Source organism: Ursus maritimus, unplaced genomic scaffold (assembly GCF_017311325.1).
Source record: "Ursus maritimus isolate PB19 unplaced genomic scaffold, ASM1731132v1 scaffold_25, whole genome shotgun sequence".
Taxonomy (NCBI): Eukaryota; Metazoa; Chordata; class Mammalia; order Carnivora; family Ursidae; genus Ursus; species Ursus maritimus.
In genome coordinates this window covers 34243615-34262766 of record NW_024425008.1, presented here as the reverse complement: position 1 = coordinate 34262766, position 19152 = coordinate 34243615, and the positions used below count along the sequence as shown (strand labels likewise).

Genomic DNA, 19152 nt, shown 5'->3' with positions numbered 1-19152 from the left:
GGGGCCGGCTCAGTGCGGTGCGGCAGGCGCGGCTGTGCGGCAGCGGAAGTCCTTTGTTGCAGCACAGTCCCTGGCAGAGCCAGAGCCTCTCCGCGCAGCCCAGCCCGAACGCCGCGCGCCGCCGCCACTGCAGCTCGCGGCCCCTTCGCCTCCGCCCGCCTTTCCCGTGGCTGATTTGCCTTAAACTCCCTAAAACCTCCGCAGCCCCGGTTCCTGCTGCGGCCGGTGAGTATCTGCCAGTTGTGGGGCTATTTGCGCAACTTTGGCCCGGGCGGGAGGACGCGGGCCGCGGGCCTGGCGGAGTGCGGGGCCGGAGCGGTGCCGACCCGTGCGGGGATCCAGAGTGCGGCGGACGCGCCGCGAGGACCCGGCGACTGGCGGCTGCCTGGCCGCCTGCTAGATCCCGCCGTTCGCCAGCGCGCCTGGTCCGGGACGTGCGGCCTCCCTGGGTAGGAGGCGAAGCCCCCGCGGAGACTAGTTCCCAAATTAGTTACCTTCTTTTCCCTTTCTTTCTCTGCCTTTATTTTTTTCGGGGGGGGGGGGAGGGGAGGTGTAGACGGGAGGCGGGAGGACCCGGTTGATTGACGTGCCTAGAGCCCGCTTCTCTCAACTTACAGCTGCGGCTCCTCGGCGGGTGGGAGGGGAAGTGTCCCGGAGCCCGAGGCCGCAGACTTGGGCGCGCTCCGAGGGAGGAGGCGTTAAGAGCCGTGCAAATTCTTGCCACGCTCTTTTTCACCCCCTCTTGCCGGCACACACGCTTTTTGTTCAGTAAAAAGTAGTGGGTCTCGGGTTTGGGATTTTTCGGTGGAAAAGATGTGTTTCCTGGGAAGAAAGTGCTTTCGATTCCAGTGGTGGGCGCTTGCTAGAAGTTCTGTAAGTGTTCGGCAAATGTGTTGGGTGTTGATCGGAGTCGTTACCACTAAAATATGTAGGCTTGGGTCTGAGCTCAGCCACCCTCCCGGTCTTAGGTAAACTAAGCCACGAACGCGTCTGTATGATCTGAAAGGTTGACATGACCTTTTCCAAATTGGGAGCGTCGGGGAGATGTCGATGAAAGTCCTTGATGTTTTCTGGGGACAGTAGTGCATTTTTATGTGTGTAATGATAACTCTAATCGAGCTTAAACGTGGTAGGTACGCGCAGATTCTGCATTGGCTTGAGTGTATTTCCATACGGTATGTCTCACTGTCTCACGGCAGGAAAACTATTACAGGAACAATTTTCACGAACCCAAGGAGTGGTTCCAGGCTTTTTGAGGCGTCTTAGAATCAGTTCCATGATTTGAAGTTCAAGGCCCTTTGGAGCAGAAATGTGAAGGATGCAGTTCTCACGTTAACTTAAAAGCAATCACCACCTTCTTTAAAACGAAGAAATTTGGTTCTATGAAGTTTTGAGAGTGCAAATGGATGTGATGGGGAGAATTGGGATACAAAAAGGTGAAGCTTGAATGATGGCTGGTCATTACAGCCTCAAAATTTCCTGTTGATTCACTTGCTGGCAATCTGATAGTCTCAATAATAACTGAATGGCTTTGGGAGCTAGATGGGGGCTTCCTCATCTTAGAGAAAATTGAAACATAGTCCATGTGAAACTATTTTCAGAGATCAATAAAGACAGTCTGCAGTAGAGCCTTTAATTAACATCTTATATTAATTTTAAGAGATTTCTCCATTACGAGCAAATTTTTACGGTATAGAATAACTCAGATTGCGTGGCCTTTCCTGAAGCTTTTCTGTTCAACCCATTCCAATGGGATGGCCTTCTTTGGGGGAGTAGTGGAGGAGCCCTGGTGTATCATTGTAAAAGAAAAAAGAAACCATATTTAACCAGGAGCTTAGCGGGGCATGAGCCCAGTCTTTAGTCTTGGCCACTTGCTCTTGACCTTGTGTTGTGATTTCACATTAACAGTGCTAAATTTTTGTACTGTTTCCTTATTCTCTTTTGCCAGGCTCTGGAGAAGATAAGTTCATGGAGCTTTTTAAGAGTGTTTCTGTGTTCCTTGTAGCACCATTTGCTCTCCTAATGTATGAGAAAAGTGCCTTCTTTCAGGCCTCTCCTCCTCCAGCCAGGAAAATGCTAAGCCTTGGCTATTAACCTTCTGGCCCAAAGGGGAGACAACCATTTGGAATACAAAGGCAGAAGAGTTTCCATAGGTTTTTATTTTTTTTTATTTTTATTTATTTTTTTTTTTTAAGATTTTATTTATTTATGTGACAGAGAGACAGCCAGTGAGAGAGGGAACACAGCAGGGGAGTGAGAGAGGAAGAAGCAGGCTCCCAGCGGAGGAGCCCGATGTGGGACTCGATCCCAGAACGCCGGGATCACGCCCTGAGCAGAAGGCAGACGCTTTAACGACTGTGCTACCCAGGCGCCCCCGATAGGTTTTTATTTTTTAAGCGGTAGTCTGTTGTCTTCCAAAAAAATTGAGTTGTATTTGAAAAACATCTGCTTGAGAGGTCACTTTGGTCTCCATAGGATGTATTCTCCTGATTATTTTTTTCTTGTGCTAGTATATGTTACCCTGAAAAATTGACATTGTTAATCTTATATGCTTTTATGTGAACCAGATTAAAAGTGATTCATGTATATTCTATTTTTTTCTCAAAGTGGAAATACTTATAAGATCCATGCTCTTTGTAAAAATTCAACCTGTATTAGAGTGCATAAAATACAAAAATGAAAATCATTCTGATTGCCACTACCCAGAGATAATAACTGTTAGTAGTCAATTCCTTGTTTAAAACAAGAAGAGGCAACATTTGATCATAACTGTGCTGTTGTGTATGCCTCACCCTACCTAAGGATGGCCTGTGATGATTCATGGCCTTATGTTCTCTATTCCCTGTTCAGGTTGGTGAGAATTGACTAGGTGGAGAAAAGGAGTGTTTTGCATTGGACTGGTTTAAAATTCTATGATCAAGTAACAGACGTGAGCGTTTAAATAGAACAGGGTTGCTATTTTAAGTTTGTCCTTACGAAGTATTTACCTCGGTGGGCTAGTTCTCACAGTTTTTCATGCTAATGATGATGTCCAGCCTCTGATGGGTTGATTTATACTGGCCAAACTCCTTAAAAAAAAAAAAAAACAACCACCCAAAAGCTTCATGTTTGTAGAGAGTTTCATAATTTCATAGTTGGGAGGAAAGGAGTGGCCATACTTGCTATGAAGACCACTGCCCAGATATCCCTGTGCTGATGTGGTGTGAAGGGTTTCCCTTGATCAGTAGCTAGAGGTAGCATGCCAAACACGAAGGAAGAGAATTAGAATGAAGAAGGAGATTAATGACTGTGCAGGTTTTCGATGTGGCATGGGAGGAGACGGCACGTATTTAAGATAGATTTCTAACTAACATTGTGGCTGTATGGTAACTACAAGAGATCTTAGTCAAAGTGCAGAATCTATTATTACTTAGCCTGGTATGTTCAAGAAGAATGAGTGTGAAGTGGTTGATGATGTTCTGAAAACAAAGACCCAAAATAGTACATAGAAGTTTAATCACAACAATTATTTGAGTGTTGGGGACATGGGTTTTTTTGTTTTGTTTTGTTTTTACACTACTCTGCTTTGAGTTTAAAATCGTTTTCCAAATAATATTGGAAAATTAAGGAATTAAATCACCAACCAGATTTTTCATTTGTTATCTGTGTGAGATACACATAATCCTTTTTTTTTCAAGATAACTAAAGAGCTCCAACCCCACTTTACATCTTTTAGTATTAGGGAAGGGCTTGCTCTGATGGGCCGTGGGAGTCAGCAGATGGAAGAGGAGATGGGGAGGGGGCAGGGCATTCTGCCTGCAATATGGGGCTGTGTGAGAGTGGGTGACTGGGAGGCTCAGGGCGTTCCAAAGCGGCACTCCAGTTAATAGTCATTGCCAGGAAGAGTGCTGTCTGGTTTATAAAAGCTGAAACTCAGGGTTCTGAATCAAGACTCCAGAGTTTGAGTCCCATCTTCTACTTATAAGATGAGCACTTCAGTATCAACCACTAAACTTGTTGCCTCATTCACAAAATGAGGGTAGTGAAAATACCTATCTCAGGGTTGTTGTGAGAATCAGTTGTTTAATGTATGGGAAATTGCTTGTAAATTTTTGACCACTATGCAAAAGTTGCCATGATTGAAATAATACAAAAATTGAGTGCCTAGCAGGCTCAGTCGGTGGAGCATGTGACTCTTGATCTCAGGGTCATGACTTTGAGCCCCATGGTGGGTGTAGAGATTACTTTAAAAAAAAAAAAGAAGGAAGGAATTGATAAGCAAAATAAAACACCTATTTCAACATTTATTCATTCAGAATTGATCAAATATCAACTAAATGCCAGGCAGTTGTTAAAGGCTCAGTGGATACAGTGATAACTAAGACAATGCCTTGATCTCGAGGAGCTTACGGCAAAGCAAGGGAGCCACATAATTATAATCCCTGCCAAGAGTGTGGTGATAGACACAACATTCAGTTTGGATGATACATTTTTTTTTGTCACCGTATAGTTGTAGGTAGGGGCTGTTTTGGAAGCACAGAAGAGGGGCATCTGCATTATCCTGGGATCAGGAAAAACAAAACACTTTCCAGAGAGAGTGAGCTGGACATGGAAAAGTTCTGAGCAAAGGGAATAGCATAGCACATGTGAAAGCATGAAGGCTTTCGCTGTGGTAGGTCCTGGGGATGAAGGGGAATCTTAAATCTTAAATAGGTTTAAGGCTTAAAAATGGAGTTAAGCTTCTTAGAATGAACACACTTTTTTATGATACTCTTTTTATTGGTTTCATTTTATTGACTTTTAATTAGATAAGTGAAATTTTCAGGGATTTGGTTGGAATTAAACAAGAAAAAGGTGGTTATAATTGGAAAAATTAGAGGTAATACAAATTAAAAAGATGTGTGTATCTGCTGAGGAGAGGAGCCTGGGTAGAACTTCCCGTTGTCCTAGAGCCGTCCCACCAGCTGCTCCTTCCAAGAGCATTTACTGAATACTTACTATATTGCACAGAAACAAGCTAACTGCCTTGCCTCAGGTTGCTCATAATCTAGTGGGGAGACCTATGGACAGACACATAGATAACTGTGGTAGCCAAACCTTACTTAGCATTTACTCCTTCGCAGCCACTGCCTTGTGATAACACTAAGAAGGATTATCATCCCCATTCTCAGATGAGAATTGAGGCACAAATTGCTTATGCAGCCTGTTCAAGGTCACATACCTAATAAGTGGCAAAGCCAGAATTTGAACCCAGGCAGTCTGGTTCGTCTGTGTGTTAACACCTACTTTATGTTACTGTTATGATGATTAAAATATAGCATAATAAGTGCAAAATAAGGAGATGATACAGAGTATGAAAACCTAAAATAGTGGGAGAGGGAGGTATTACAGAAGGTTTTCTGGAGGAGGTGATAAGCTGCTGCTTAGATATGTGGGAGGTTCAGGCAGAGGAACCGATTGGCATGAATAAAAATGGAGCTAAGAAATACATTAAGTAAGTAAGGTGGGCTTAGGGGGGCAGAGTGGAGAGGGCAAGCAGTTTTATGCTGCTTGAACATGAAGTTTGAAGCAAGAAGTAGCCAAACATAAAACTTGATGGGTGGGCACTGTTGGCTTTGCTAAGGAGTTTTTACTTGAGCCTGAGAATATGTGAAGGGAACCATTGAAGGGTTTAAGCAGGAGAATGGTCTGGTCTGATTTTTTGTTATTAGTTGTTTGAGGGTGAAGGATGGATTTGAGGAACCAGCTCGGGAGCCTGTTGTATAACTCAGGAGTGACGTTAGAGGCCTCAGGAGGGCAGGGAAGGTAGGCATGGAATAGTGGGGCAGATCTGAGAAATACTAGAAAATTGCTGAGACTTAATAGTTAACTATTAAGGAAGGGAGAAGTCCCAGGTGACTCCCAAGCAGCCTGGGTGATTGGTGCACGGCACTGCCAGCCGAGGCGGAGAATACAGGGGGAGGAGCAGATTTAGGTGGGTCCCAAAGTCACAGAGGCACTTTGGAATAGATATAAGTTCCACAAAATGAACCCTAAGAATACGAAGAATACCAGTGCCACGTGCAAAAAGGTGACTTCCTGGTAAAGCTGCTTTTTGTGAGAGAAGCCTACTGTTCACACGGTGCCCTCTAGTGGTCAGAAGATGCCATGTTGCCTCTTTAAGAAGAAGCTCAAAATGCAGAGACTGCCTGCATTAAATACTTCTCTACTTCTTTTTTCCTTTAAGTTTCATTTACTTATTTGAGAGAGCGCGCATGTGTGAGCATGAGTGGGGGAAGGGGCAGAGGGAGAGAATCCTGAAGTGGAATCCTGAGCACAGAGCCTGATGCAGGGCCCATTCCTGGGACCCTGAGATCATGACCTGAGTGGAACCAGGAGTCCAGTGCTTAACTAGTTGAGCCACCCAGGTGCTCCTCTCTTCTCCTTCTGGAGGGAGAGAGAAATATTCCAGAAGCCACTGTGTTCACTTTGCTTTCTATGTGGATAAATTTATTTCCTAGACCTAGCAGCTTACCTGTAGTAACACCTCACTTATTCAGAAGTTATTTGGTTGGCAACCTCAGCTCTCCAGTCCCCTGGCCAGAAGCAAGACGAAAGCAGATTGTTGCCTATCAGCAAGTAAAATAGATGAAACAAAGTGCAGGAATTGAAATCTTAATCTTACAGATTACTTACCGAGGTCCTCTCAGAAAATTAAATTATGTAAATTCAGCTTCAGTGAGTTTTTGTCTAATTTCATAACCCATAACAGATTGAAATGGTGGGCAGCGGGAGATCAGCACCCCTTTTAGAAGTGATAGCTGTTGGCTTGACAAGCAAGGAGGCAGAAAAACATTAACCAGCCAACAAACCACAGTCTCCCAAAGCACAGCAGTCTCAGGCCGTTTTGTGTAGGTGCAAACCACCCTTGCCTATTTGAAGAGCTCCTGTATTTCAGCAAAACACAATGCAGAGGAGAAAGCAGACAGCCAGTTGGTTCTGTACTTGGGGACCGGGGTTGAGGAGCCAAGGGCCATTGCTGTCAGCCACTAAAACTGGAAGTGACCTTGAGCATGTCCCTGAACCTCTTACGGCCTCAGTTTGTTTTCTCATCTATAAAGCATCGGGTTGAACTTGATCACTTTGTAAAATTCTATGAACTATGTTCGCAATGATGACATTAATACTTAAGGAAAATTGTATTATGCGTGACTAAAAAGGCAAGAAGAAATTGTTGCTTTAATTTACATGAGAACCTTGTGAGGAGTATATTATCCTTATGGATGAGAAAAGCAGGTTTAGAGAAGTGAAGATGTTTCCTCGTAGCTAAATAAGTGATAGAGTTGGTATCCAAGCCTATTGGTGCCTGCGTCCTGGGCTCTTCTTAATGCTTCATTTGAACAAGCATGCGTCGAGTGCCAGCTCTGTGGGCAGTGTGTGCTCGGCACCGGGGGCACAAAGGCCATCCAGTCTCATCCGTTTCCTTTGGAGGTCAGTGAGGTAGGCATTGCTGTATGGCACCCCTGTTAGTGCAAATGATAAAAGTCATGCTGTAGCACTCTTAGGACTGATGTAAAGCTGCATTAGGGTTTTAAAAGATTTTAGGGTGTGAGCATAGGACTGACTCACCATTTATAGCATTGTTTCTATGGGAATATGTGTTTCAAGTTCCAAATAACTAACTTAAAAATAAAGTTTGGGAACATAACCCAATTATAATTTCAGAACTTCCTGTGCTAAGTGCTGAATTTACAGTCTAATAACCAGCCAGAATGCCTGTTCTAAAAAGTGAAAAAAATGTCAACCTTGATTGTGTCTGTCATTTAAGTGCCTTGAAGTAAGACTTTAGGAGCATCTGCAGAACGGGTTCTTCCTGGAAATTTCAAGGAGAAAACCTAAGGAACTTAAGTTTAGACATTGGACCGTATACTTTGGAAAATGATATTCTAGGAAAGAATTTCGCCAGGGTGACCTTATTTTTATAGGTGACAAAATCACTGAGGTAATGACCTCCGGCTCAAGAGTCATGCTGCTCGTGTTCTAATCCCACCAAGTCCTCTGTGGCCTTACAGAAGTTGTATAACATTGCGTACGAATACACGTTATACACACACACACACACACACACACACACACGTACGTATATGCACCCCCCCCACACACACACCTGCTTAGACTAGAGCCTGACCACTGATAGATAGTAAGGCTTAACAAATGTTGGCTATTCCCATTATTGTTGTATTACGGTTGTCGTTTACTCTACCTTTATAACCTCATGTACCAGTCCAGTAAAGCCTATCTGCTTTCCCTCCCATTCCATTTGCATGCTTTTATTTATGCTGCTGTGTACCCCTCTCCCAGCTCTTTACCTATACACTTACACAGATACCTGCAATGCCTTTCCCCTTGCCTTCTATTTTCTCTATCCTACTCATTCATTAAGGTTTCACTTAAATTCTACATCCTTCCTAAAGCCTACTGTTCTAGTACAATCATGCTTTTCCCCCCTCTAACTCTTGCTGAACTTTATTCAGTATAATTTAATACTTAATTATTCTCAGATTGTTTCTTGGTTCAGAATTTAATTCCTCATATGTAGTTAGCTCTATGTTTACCATCCTTCTCCACCTTCTACTTCAATGCTTTATGCAGTGTTAGGAATGTTGTAGGTGTTCAATACATTGATACTCTGATTTATTAACGTAAGAGAATCCTGTCATTTCACTTCAGGCTTTTTAAAAGGACAGTCTATAACCCTCAAAATAAATCCATATACACATATCCAATCATAGAAGACACAGAAATAGATATGAGAAAGAGAATGTATATACCTGAATGACCTTTGAAATCCAGAGGTAATTGTTAGCAGTTCAGAGATTGGGGCAGTGAACTGAGAGTCTAATGCTAGGCTCTGCTGCAGATTCTCATTGAGGCTATGCGAATTGTCCCCAGGGGAGCCTCCTTGGTCTATGGCACACATTAAAAAGACATTATTTGCTTTACAGAAGGAGTCACTCCAAAATTACTTTAAGTTACTTCTTCATTCAGTTTGTATGCTCATTTATAGGCCCTTCAATTATCATTTGATTAAGGTAGAGGCAAAAGAAACTTCAGCAAAGCTGTTTTTTTCCAATTTAAGAGATTTATAGTGATGAAGGAAAAGTATTTCTGATACCCTACTATGTCAGTGAGAAAGTACTGAAATAGCTTACACGGTGTAATGTAGGGAACACATCTATGACTGGATGCACCGATATAGATAAAACATTACAGATAGAGTTCAGATGTGGGTAGTCGCTTGTCCAAGAGCACCCGGCCAGTAAACCCTGTATTAAGGATTCCTGCGCAGTCCTTGCTGAGTGTTCTTTGCAGAAGGGCACATTACATAGTCCCAAGTGGTGGGACTATAGTCCCATAGTACCCACCTGGGTGGTCAGAAGTCTGTCCTATAATCCTAGTACCTACTTTACCACAGTTAACTATCCCCTTGATACACTGTTTAACAGTCTTAGATCTTTGCCCTTCCATGAAATAAGAATGTTGGACCAGATTAGATCTCTCTAAACTCTAAAAATCTTGGGTATCTAAGTTAATATGCTGAATGTGCTTGGCAGCTGTTTTTGAATGAGATGAAACTTTCAAACTAAAAATTTAAAAATTCAGTGTAAAATGTTTCGCATCACCTAACTCCTTTCTCTTCCGGGAGCACCGCATGCATACAGATATCCTTCTGGCCTTAGAACCCTTGGCTCTGGATCGTATTTGAAGTCCTACTCTCCTGGAGTCCTTGATTTCTAGCTGTAATAAAACTTGTTTCACCAGCGATACAGCTAGTAACACAAAAGCAATCACAGATTTCAGTTTTAAGACAAGAACAGCTAAACCCTTTTGCACTGTTTGTGGGAATGCAAACTGATGCAGCCACTGTGGGAAACAGTATGCAGGTTCCTCAAAAAGTTAAAAATAGAACTACCCTATGGTCCAGCAATTGCACTTCTGGATGTTTACTCAAAGAATACAAAATATTAATTCAAAGGAAAATATGCACCCCTATGATTATAGCAGCATTACTTATGATAGCCAAGATATGGAAGCAGCCCAAGTGTCCATTAATTGATAAATGGATAAAGAGGTTGTGGTGTATACACACAATGGAATATTATTCAGCCATAAAGAAGAATGAAGTCTTGCCATTTGCAATGACATGGATGGCGCTAGAGAGTATAATGCTAAGCGAAATAAGGCAGAGAAAGACAAATACCAGATGATTTTATTCATATGTGGAATTTAAGATACAGAACACATGAACAAAGGGGAATAAAGAGAGACAGAGGCAAACCAAGAAACAGACTCTTAACTCTAGAGAAACTGATGGCTACCGGAGGGGAAGTGGGTGGGGGGATGGATTAAATAGGGGTTGGGAATTAAGGAGGGCACTTGTGATGAGCACTGGGTGTTGTATGCAGGTGTTGAATCGCTAAATTGCACACCTGAAACTAGTATAACACTGTGTGTTCACTTTACTGGAATTAAAAACAAGAACAGCTAAAATATAAGCAATCCTTTTATTTAAAATGTTTGCAACTGTCTTATAAGATAAAGTTTTTTGGTAGAATTATTAAGAATATCAAAAAATTGAAAGGAGAAAACTTCTCTTGGAATTGGAGTGAAATTGTTTTTAATTAGTAAGTGAATAAATTTTTTAAAATTTTAATGCAAAATTCTCAAGAGATAAGCTAAAAGTCTCATAGGAATTTAGATCCCTCACCCCTGATTCCATGCCCTAGTTCTTTTCTTTTTTCTGTTTTTTAGGGGTTTGTTTTGTTTTGTGTTATTAGGCCTTCTCCAAGCTTTTCTGAGGTGTAACAAGAACAAAGTTGTTGGTACTACTATGTGTGGGACTGTTATTAAAAGTTACCCTACCTTTTAAAGTCCGTTTTACTGGAACATGGATGTTTGCACTGATGAGACTGCAGTTCTGGATCAGCCTGGAAGCTGTCGTGTTAGCATGACTTTTGTGCAGCCTCAAGCTGTGAGGGGAAGGTAGGGATGGATATAGAGAGACATCCGAAGACAGTGGGGTTCATACCCATGCCTTTCTGACCCGGAGCCCTTCAGTCTCTCCCCCAGAGCATGATGCCTTCTTCCATAGAGGAGGTACTTTACTGAATACGTGTTGAGGGAAGTCACCGATGTAGAAAAAGCCAAGATTCTCCATGGTGTGTCCTCGAGATTGCAGAACACCCATGTGGTTGCCGGTTCTCAGGACGTCATAGATTCTGGCGCCCCAGAGCGCTCAGTGCATATTTGTTGCATTAACAAATGTGCAGTAAAATGCCACTGGTGCTCTTGTTTTCGTGGTTGGTTTATGTTCACACGGAGTGTCTTTTACGAACTTAAGTGAATTGCGGCCGAAGCTGTGGCGGTGCCGGTCACGTCGGTGTTGTACGTCGTTGCACCAGGTTTGGTGGTGGGCGGTAAAACTGCTTTCCATTTAAATTATAAGAGTTCTTGGAACTTTTAAGCTCTTTATGTCATTATTTGAAGCACAGGAGTTTGTTTTTTTTTAAAGATTTTATTTATTAACTTGACAGAGACAGCCAGCTAGAGAGGGAACACAAGCAGGGGGAGTGGGAGAGGAAGAAGCAGGCTCCCAGCGGAGGAGCCTGATGTGGGGCTCGATCCCCTAACGCCGGGATCACACCCTGAGCCGAAGGCAGACGCTTAACGACTGCGCCACCCAGGCGCCCCTGAAGCACAGGGATTTAAAACCCGAAAGTCTTTACAGATTAACTGCTGGCTTTCTTCTGGACTCCTGTTTGGAAGGAAATTTTAAGATTATGTAGTCAAACTTAGCTCCTGATGCTTGAATAAGCAGCTGACAGTCTTACTTCCATTAATTATCACATGTCAAGAACTATACGTTTTACACATTGCTTCTATGAATCCTCGTGTTTGATGTGTTTTTGTTTGTTTTTTAAGATTTTGTTTATTTGAGAGCGAGAGATAGAGCAGAGCAGGAGGGAGGGGCAGAGAGAGAAGGAGGCTCCCCACTGAGCAGGGAGCCCCATGCAGGACTCGATCTGCTGAAGGCAGGCGCTTAACTGACTGAGCCACCCAGGTGCCCCTGATATGTTTTTTGACATGTTATTATCACCACCCTGACAGGTCAGGAAACTTGGGGTCAGTGAAGGTAAATAAGGTGGCAAAGGCACATTGGAACTCGGGTCTTTCGGATCCGAAGCCTGTGTTCTTTTCCTTGTATCATATTATCCTCAATGGCATTTCATCCCTCTTCCATGCAGGGCATCCACTGTCCTCCAAAAGAGTTTGTTTCATTTTTTAACAACTCTTATTAGTAAGAATTTTTTTTTTTGAGATAACATCTATCCTTTTGCCTCTTCTCTTTATTACCCATTAAAGTTCTCTCTGAATCCCACAGAATGACTATAGACCTAGAAATCTCATTGTATATAAAATGGGCTTGGGGGGGGGTCAGCATTTATGTGTGTGTGTATGTGTGTCTCTGTGTGTGTGTTTTCCTTTTTTTTTTTTTTTCACCCTTTGAGTAAGGTTTTGTTGTTGTTTGTTGTTTATATAATTTTTAAAGGCCATATGTCAGTGAATTTTAAGTAGTGGATTTACCTTGGTAAAGGTGGATTTACCTTTGTTCACTTACAACTCCCTATTACCAGGCATTTCAAATTATAAACAGCATATTGATGACTATCTTTGTGCATATATTGCTTTTTGTATTTAGGTACATACTGAGCATGCTTCCTCATTGGGTACAGACATCTGATTTACAGACGGTTGAAAAGCTTGAAAGATTGTACATATTTGACATGTTTGACCTGGCTTACAAAAGTGGTACAGTGGTTGCAAGTTTAAGAAGACAGTAGGTCTCCTTAAAGGCCACCTTCCTTTCAGTAGAGGCACACGGCTATGCAACTCTCTGTCATTAGGCAGGAAGAACAGGAAGAAGGAGGTAGGATGGGTCTTCAGGTAGTGGGGAAAAGGGGTATGTGATCCACGTGATCTGTGACGGACAGATAAAAAGCAGGTGGAAATAAGCTGTAGATACCTCTTAATTACCCCTGCAGGGATTGAAGGGTTTGGGGACTGAGAGTGAACATTTTATTTCTCTGAACAGCTTGTTAAATGTTCTTTTTATGCTCAGATTGTGTAGGAACTTGTTTTTAAGTAGAAGATAAGATTCTGAAGTTTTGTGTATACAGATTAAAAATTGAGGCTAAACCTGGATCTTATTTTAGTTTTATAATATAGTGGATAGGGCTTCTAATGCTTTTAATGTTTTCCTCTCCCTCTTCACCCAAACTCAACTCACTACATTAATAATATTTATAGTGTCTACCATATGTTCAGTGAAGAAAACTAGTTGCAGAAAGGTATATATAGAATGATACCATTTTAGGTGGCGCCTGGGTGGCTCTGTGGGTTAAGCATCTGCCTTTGGCTCAGGTCATGATCCCAGGGTCCTGGAATTGAGCCCTGCGTCGGGCTCCCTGCTCTTCGGGGAGCCGCCTTCTCCCTCTTCCTCTGCCTGTAGCTTCCCCTGCTTGTGCTCTCTCTCTGTCAAATAAATGAATAAAACCTTGGGGGGGAAAAAAAGATGATACCATTTAGGTGGTTAAAAAAAAAAAAACCTACAAGAGCAAAAACTATGTGTCTGGGCACATAGTAGGTACTCAATATCTGTCGACTCTGTATGGATACATATAAACAGATCTGAAGATACACAATCCAGAGTCTTTGGAGAGGTTACCTCTGGGAAGAGGTATGCGACCTAAGGTGTGTTTTTATTCTCTTTACTTATATATTTGAATTTTTTGCACATGTTACTTTGTATACTTTTTTTAACAATTAAAAAAGGAAGAAATACCATTTGAGGATAGACACCTCTTTCCGTAATGGACCCACTGCTTTGTTGTACCCTAAAGTGCATGCCCAGCAATGTAAGACATACTCTGACTCTGCAGAATGATTGCTTCTCCAATAATCAAGGGAAAAGCACTGAGCAAACCTATTTGCTTGTTGCCATTTCCATATACTCTAATAAGCATTTTAAATAGAATTTTTTCTATGGAAATTTTCAAACATACAAAAACAGAATTATACCTGTCTCCCAGCCTCAATAGTTATCAACACATGGCCAATCTTGTATCATCTATAGTCCCCACACCCACCTCACTGGATTATTTTCTAGTATGTTTTAGATTATATCATTTCATCTATATGTCAGTATGTATATCTAAAAGATGGGAACTCTTTTAACACAGCCAAGATACACTCATCACACTTAAAAATGCGCGGTAGTTCCTTAATATCGATTTTGTGAGAAGTTTTTAATACTCTGCAATTCAGTTACGTACTTTCAGTTTAAGTTGCTATTTTATTTTCTTTCACCGTTTGTATCCTTCAGGTACTTTTAAACTTTTTCCTTTCACATTTAGGATACACTTTACCCCATAGAGTTGTGATGAAACCAAAATGATGGTTTTTGCTTTGGATACCTTAGCTTCTGTTTCTTAAAATCCAAATAAGCTTGAATAAATGGCTGGGTTATCTTCATCTTCACATCTGAAAAATGATTCAGGTATATATTATTTGAGTTTTGCTACATTAGAGTGGAGAGCTCTTTTATACCTTTATTGTAATAGCAAAATCACGCAAGTCCCAATGTATCATCAAAGTGATTTTTCTTTTCAAGTGCTTTTCTAAAGCTCCCTTGTCTGACTTTAATGTCTTTGTTTCACATAGGTCTCTAATCAATAGAAGATGGCAAAGCCCAGCCACAGCAGCTACGTCCTTCAGCAGCTAAACAACCAAAGGGAGTGGGGTTTTCTCTGTGACTGTTGCATTGCCATCGATGACATTTACTTTCAAGCGCACAAAGCCGTGCTGGCTGCCTGTAGCTCCTATTTTAGAATGTTTTTCATGAACCATCAGCACAGTACTGCACAACTGAATCTCAGCAACATGAAAATTAGTGCCGAGTGTTTTGACCTCATTTTGCAGTTTATGTACTTAGGAAAAATTATGACTGCTCCCTCCAGTTTTGAGCAGTTTAAAGTGGCCATGAACTACCTGCAGCTGTACAACGTTCCCGACTGCTTAGAAGACATACAGGACGCAGACTGTTCTAGTTCAAAATGTTCATCTTCTGCTTCTAGCAAACAGAACAGCAAAATGATATTTGGGGTAAGAATGTATGAAGACACGGTGGCTAGAAATGGCAGCGAAGCCAATAGGTGGTGCGCAGAGCCGAGTTCAACAGTAAATACGCCACACAATCGAGAGCCCGATGAAGAGTCTTTACAATTAGGCAATTTTCCCGAACCACTATTTGATGTATGTAAGAAAAGCTCTGTGTCCAAATTGTCTACTCCAAAAGAACGCGTGTCACGGCGCTTTGGACGGAGCTTCACCTGTGATAGTTGTGGATTTGGCTTCAGCTGTGAAAAGTTGTTAGATGAGCACGTGCTAACCTGTACCAACAGGCATTCGTACCAAAACACGAGATCCTATCACAGAATAGTAGATATTAGAGATGGAAAAGATGGTAATATCAAAGCCGAATTTGGCGAAAAGGAATCTTCCAAAGCATTTTCTACACAGACAGACAAATACCGAGGAGACTCCAGCCAGGCTGCAGACGACTCGACGTCGACCACCGGCAGCAGGAAGAGTAGCACAGTGGAGTCGGAACTGGCCGGCGAAGAAAAAAGCAGAGCTGCTGAGAGGAAGCGAATCATTATCAAGATGGAGCCGGAAGATATTCCTACAGACGAACTGAAAGACTTCAACATCATTAAAGTTACCGATAAAGACTGTAATGAGTCCACTGACAACGACGAATTAGAAGATGAACCCGAAGAGCCATTTTACAGATACTATGTTGAAGAGGACCTCGGTATTAAGAAGAGTGGTAGGAAGACTCTAAAACCCCGGATGTCGATGAATGCCGATGAAAGAGGCGCTCTAGAAAACCTGAGGCCCCCTAACAACAGCAGTCCGGTACAGGAGGATGCCGAAAACGCATCCTGCGAGCTGTGCGGACTCACGATAACTGAGGAGGACCTGTCGTCCCATTACTTAGCCAAACACATTGAAAATATCTGCGCGTGTGGGAAGTGTGGCCAGATCCTCGTGAAGGGGAGGCAGCTTCAGGAGCATGCTCAGAGATGCGGGGAGCCCCAAGACCTGACGATGAACGGGTTAGGGAGTACGGAGGAGAAGATGGACCTGGAGGAGAACCCTGACGAGCAGTCGGAAATAAGAGATATGTTTGTGGAAATGTTGGATGATTTTAGGGACAATCATTTCCAGATAAACAGTATCCAAAAAAAGCAGTTATTTAAACATTCTGCCTGTCCTTTTCGATGTCCTAATTGTGGCCAGCGTTTTGAGACTGAAAATCTGGTGGTGGAACATATGTCCAGCTGCCTGGACCAGGATGTGTTTAAGAGTGCCATCATGGAAGAAAACGAAAGAGATCACAGACGAAAGCATTTTTGTAATCTGTGCGGAAAAGGGTTTTACCAGCGGTGTCACTTAAGAGAACACTATACTGTCCATACTAAGGAAAAACAGTTTGTCTGTCAGACATGTGGGAAGCAGTTTTTAAGAGAACGTCAGTTGCGCCTGCACAATGATATGCACAAAGGCATGGCCAGGTATGTCTGTTCCATTTGTGATCAAGGAAACTTCAGAAAACATGACCATGTACGGCATATGATTTCTCATTTATCTGCTGGTGAGACTATATGCCAGGTCTGCTTTCAGATATTCCCAAATAATGAACAGTTGGAACAGCACATGGATGTTCATCTGTATACATGTGGAATATGTGGAGCAAAATTTAATTTGAGGAAAGATATGAGATCACATTATAATGCCAAGCATTTGAAAAGAACATAAGTCATTTTCTACTGTACTAATGTTTAGTTGCTAGCAGACAAAACACCAAAGCAAAGGATATGAGCTATTTAGAAATTGAGTTTCTAAGATGAATTGTTGGGGGAAAATTTCAAGGTCCTTTTACCTTTAATATTTTTGTTTAGGATCTTAAGTATCTACATTTTAGGTGTTATTAAATGTTTATCATTTTTGTTATTTCTTAATAGAATTCTTTGATTTTAGTTTGTTTTAGCTATGATTAAAATTACTTTTCAATGTAGACTACAAGTGGTTGTTACCCCTTCAATGACTATTAAACTTTAGTTTTTTTTTATCATAAGGTGATGACTTCACTATTTCTATGTGGGTTTGTTGTTTTTTTTTTTAAGGTTATCCTGTGAAATTTTAAGTCCAACATCATTGGCCATTCGTGTTTATTTAAAAAAGCTTTTTTTAAGTAATTAGTTCTTTGAAACTATCTCATCTACTTTTAGCTTTTTTTTTTTTTTTTTTGGTAAGTTGAACAGTGATTTAGCCACTGTTTATTTCCCCCTTATCGTTGAAATTCATATTCTTAAATTGACATGCTTTTTAGGCAGGTTAGGTGTATTGACTCTAAACTTGAAGGTTGACATGGGCTCAGACTTGGCCTAAAAACATTGATGGACCTAAGGAAATTCCTATAAATGAATATTTCCTATAATTGATAAAATATTATCATTTAATAATCACATTTAAAACTTATATTAAGTGTAAAACCCAATGACTTTACCCCACTTGAGAAATTAGTGGGGACAAGTCATTTTGTTTTGTGATATTAAATTTAACTATGATAGTTAATTAAAAAGACATATCTTGTATTCACTTAAAATAATTTAAGATATTCTGATTTCTAAAGTGTGTTAGTTTATCAGTTATTTTTGTTTATAAATAGACTTTAATAGCTCTCTAGGAATATGACATCTAAAGGAAAATGATTTTTCACCTTTAAAATTACATACTTTTGGAACTTACTTTGAGATTTGAGAAAGCTGCCATGTATATTGATAAATCAAATAAAATAAAGAAATTAATTACAAATCTGGTTGTTCTATAAAAGTAGAGTGTGGAAAAAAATGTCTTGTGTTTTATACTAAGATTTGGAGGAAATGTGTTGGCAAATTGCAGGTTATCACCATGCTCTTACTATTTTTTGTTTTTTCTGTAAAGGACTACAAAATTTGAGGACTATAAAATAATCACAGAGCATATAAGTGGAAATAGTTTATCACTTTTTAGTTTAAGTAGTATTGTTAGTTGTTGCTGACACAGGGTCTACATGAATTACATGTAAATTAAAACACTGGCAAAACTGACCCCACCAATAAACACATCTATTGAATAGAATGCCTTTTAATGTGAATTACTTGCATTGTAATACCCTTCTCATAATGAAAGGGATTTTAAATAACATCTGTATTTAAAGTATAATTTGTAATTATAAACAGTAACTTCACAACATTGCTCTTTTTGTTTACATCAGATTTTTAAGATATGCAAATCATATTTTTCTATACAATTTGCATAAGAGAATAAATTGCCAAGAGAATTGAGAGACATATTGACTAACACAGATCTAATTGAAATAGAAGTATTAGAGCACAGTGTGAGCTCAGAGATTTGTGGGGATACACTGCGGTGTTGAGTAAGAACAGTACAGGAGGCGTGTGATAGGAGAACAAAATAATGGGAAATAGAGGTGGGGGAAATACACTAAAAGATAAACGAGAAGTAAGGAGTTTTTTTGTTTTTTTTTTTTAAGCCACATAGCAGAAAAAACGGGAAAAGTGATTCATCTTAGCCTTGGACACAGTAGTTTATCAAGGAATTAAATCTGAAATGCAACTTTAAATGAAATATGGTGTATACATTACCGATAGGAACCTGCTAAAAGTTCTGTAACAAACCCAGAGACCATCAGAGGCTTATGTAAAGAGAGACAATAAACTCAGTCCAAATTTCCAAACTATTTGTACAGTATCTTAGGTAGATATAATTTTTAGGGGGATCACTTTTTTCCGTGACCCTCATGAAAATCTATTACAGTGGCTTCCTACCATTAAAGAACAGGGTTCTTCCTAAATACAACCACGCTGTAAAAAGGATTATCTGTTCCATTAGGGAAAGGGGTGGGGGTGATTTAGTGTTTTGACATGTACTAACAGCCAACAATTAGCAAGCAAATATATAAACATTGAACATGATCTAACTTTACATAACTGAGATGTTTATGGT

The 19152-nt window shown here is 40.9% G+C and overlaps 1 protein-coding gene across 2 annotated transcripts; it reads left to right on the top strand.

Moving 5' to 3' along the window:
* The first annotated feature begins 74 nt into the window (after positions 1 to 74).
* ZBTB1 (zinc finger and BTB domain containing 1) lies at positions 75 to 17953 on the top strand. Of its 2 annotated transcripts, none has more exons than XM_040641798.1 (2): positions 75 to 225; positions 14740 to 17953. In XM_040641798.1, the coding sequence occupies exon 2, from the start codon at positions 14758 to 14760 to the stop codon at positions 16897 to 16899; it is 2142 nt and encodes a 713-aa protein (XP_040497732.1). In that variant the 5' UTR covers positions 75 to 225; positions 14740 to 14757; the 3' UTR covers positions 16900 to 17953. The 2 variants fall into 2 exon arrangements, with proteins under 2 accessions (XP_040497732.1, XP_008699150.1); XM_008700928.2 differs by lacking the exon at positions 75 to 225 and adding an exon at positions 13593 to 13770.
* The last annotated feature ends 1199 nt before the right edge of the window (positions 17954 to 19152 follow it).

What these genes read in the sequence shown, in the direction of transcription:
- ZBTB1 (XM_040641798.1), top strand. Translation starts at nt 14,758, where the DNA reads ATGGCAAAGCCCAGCCACAGCAGCTACGTCCTTCAGCAGCTAAACAAC.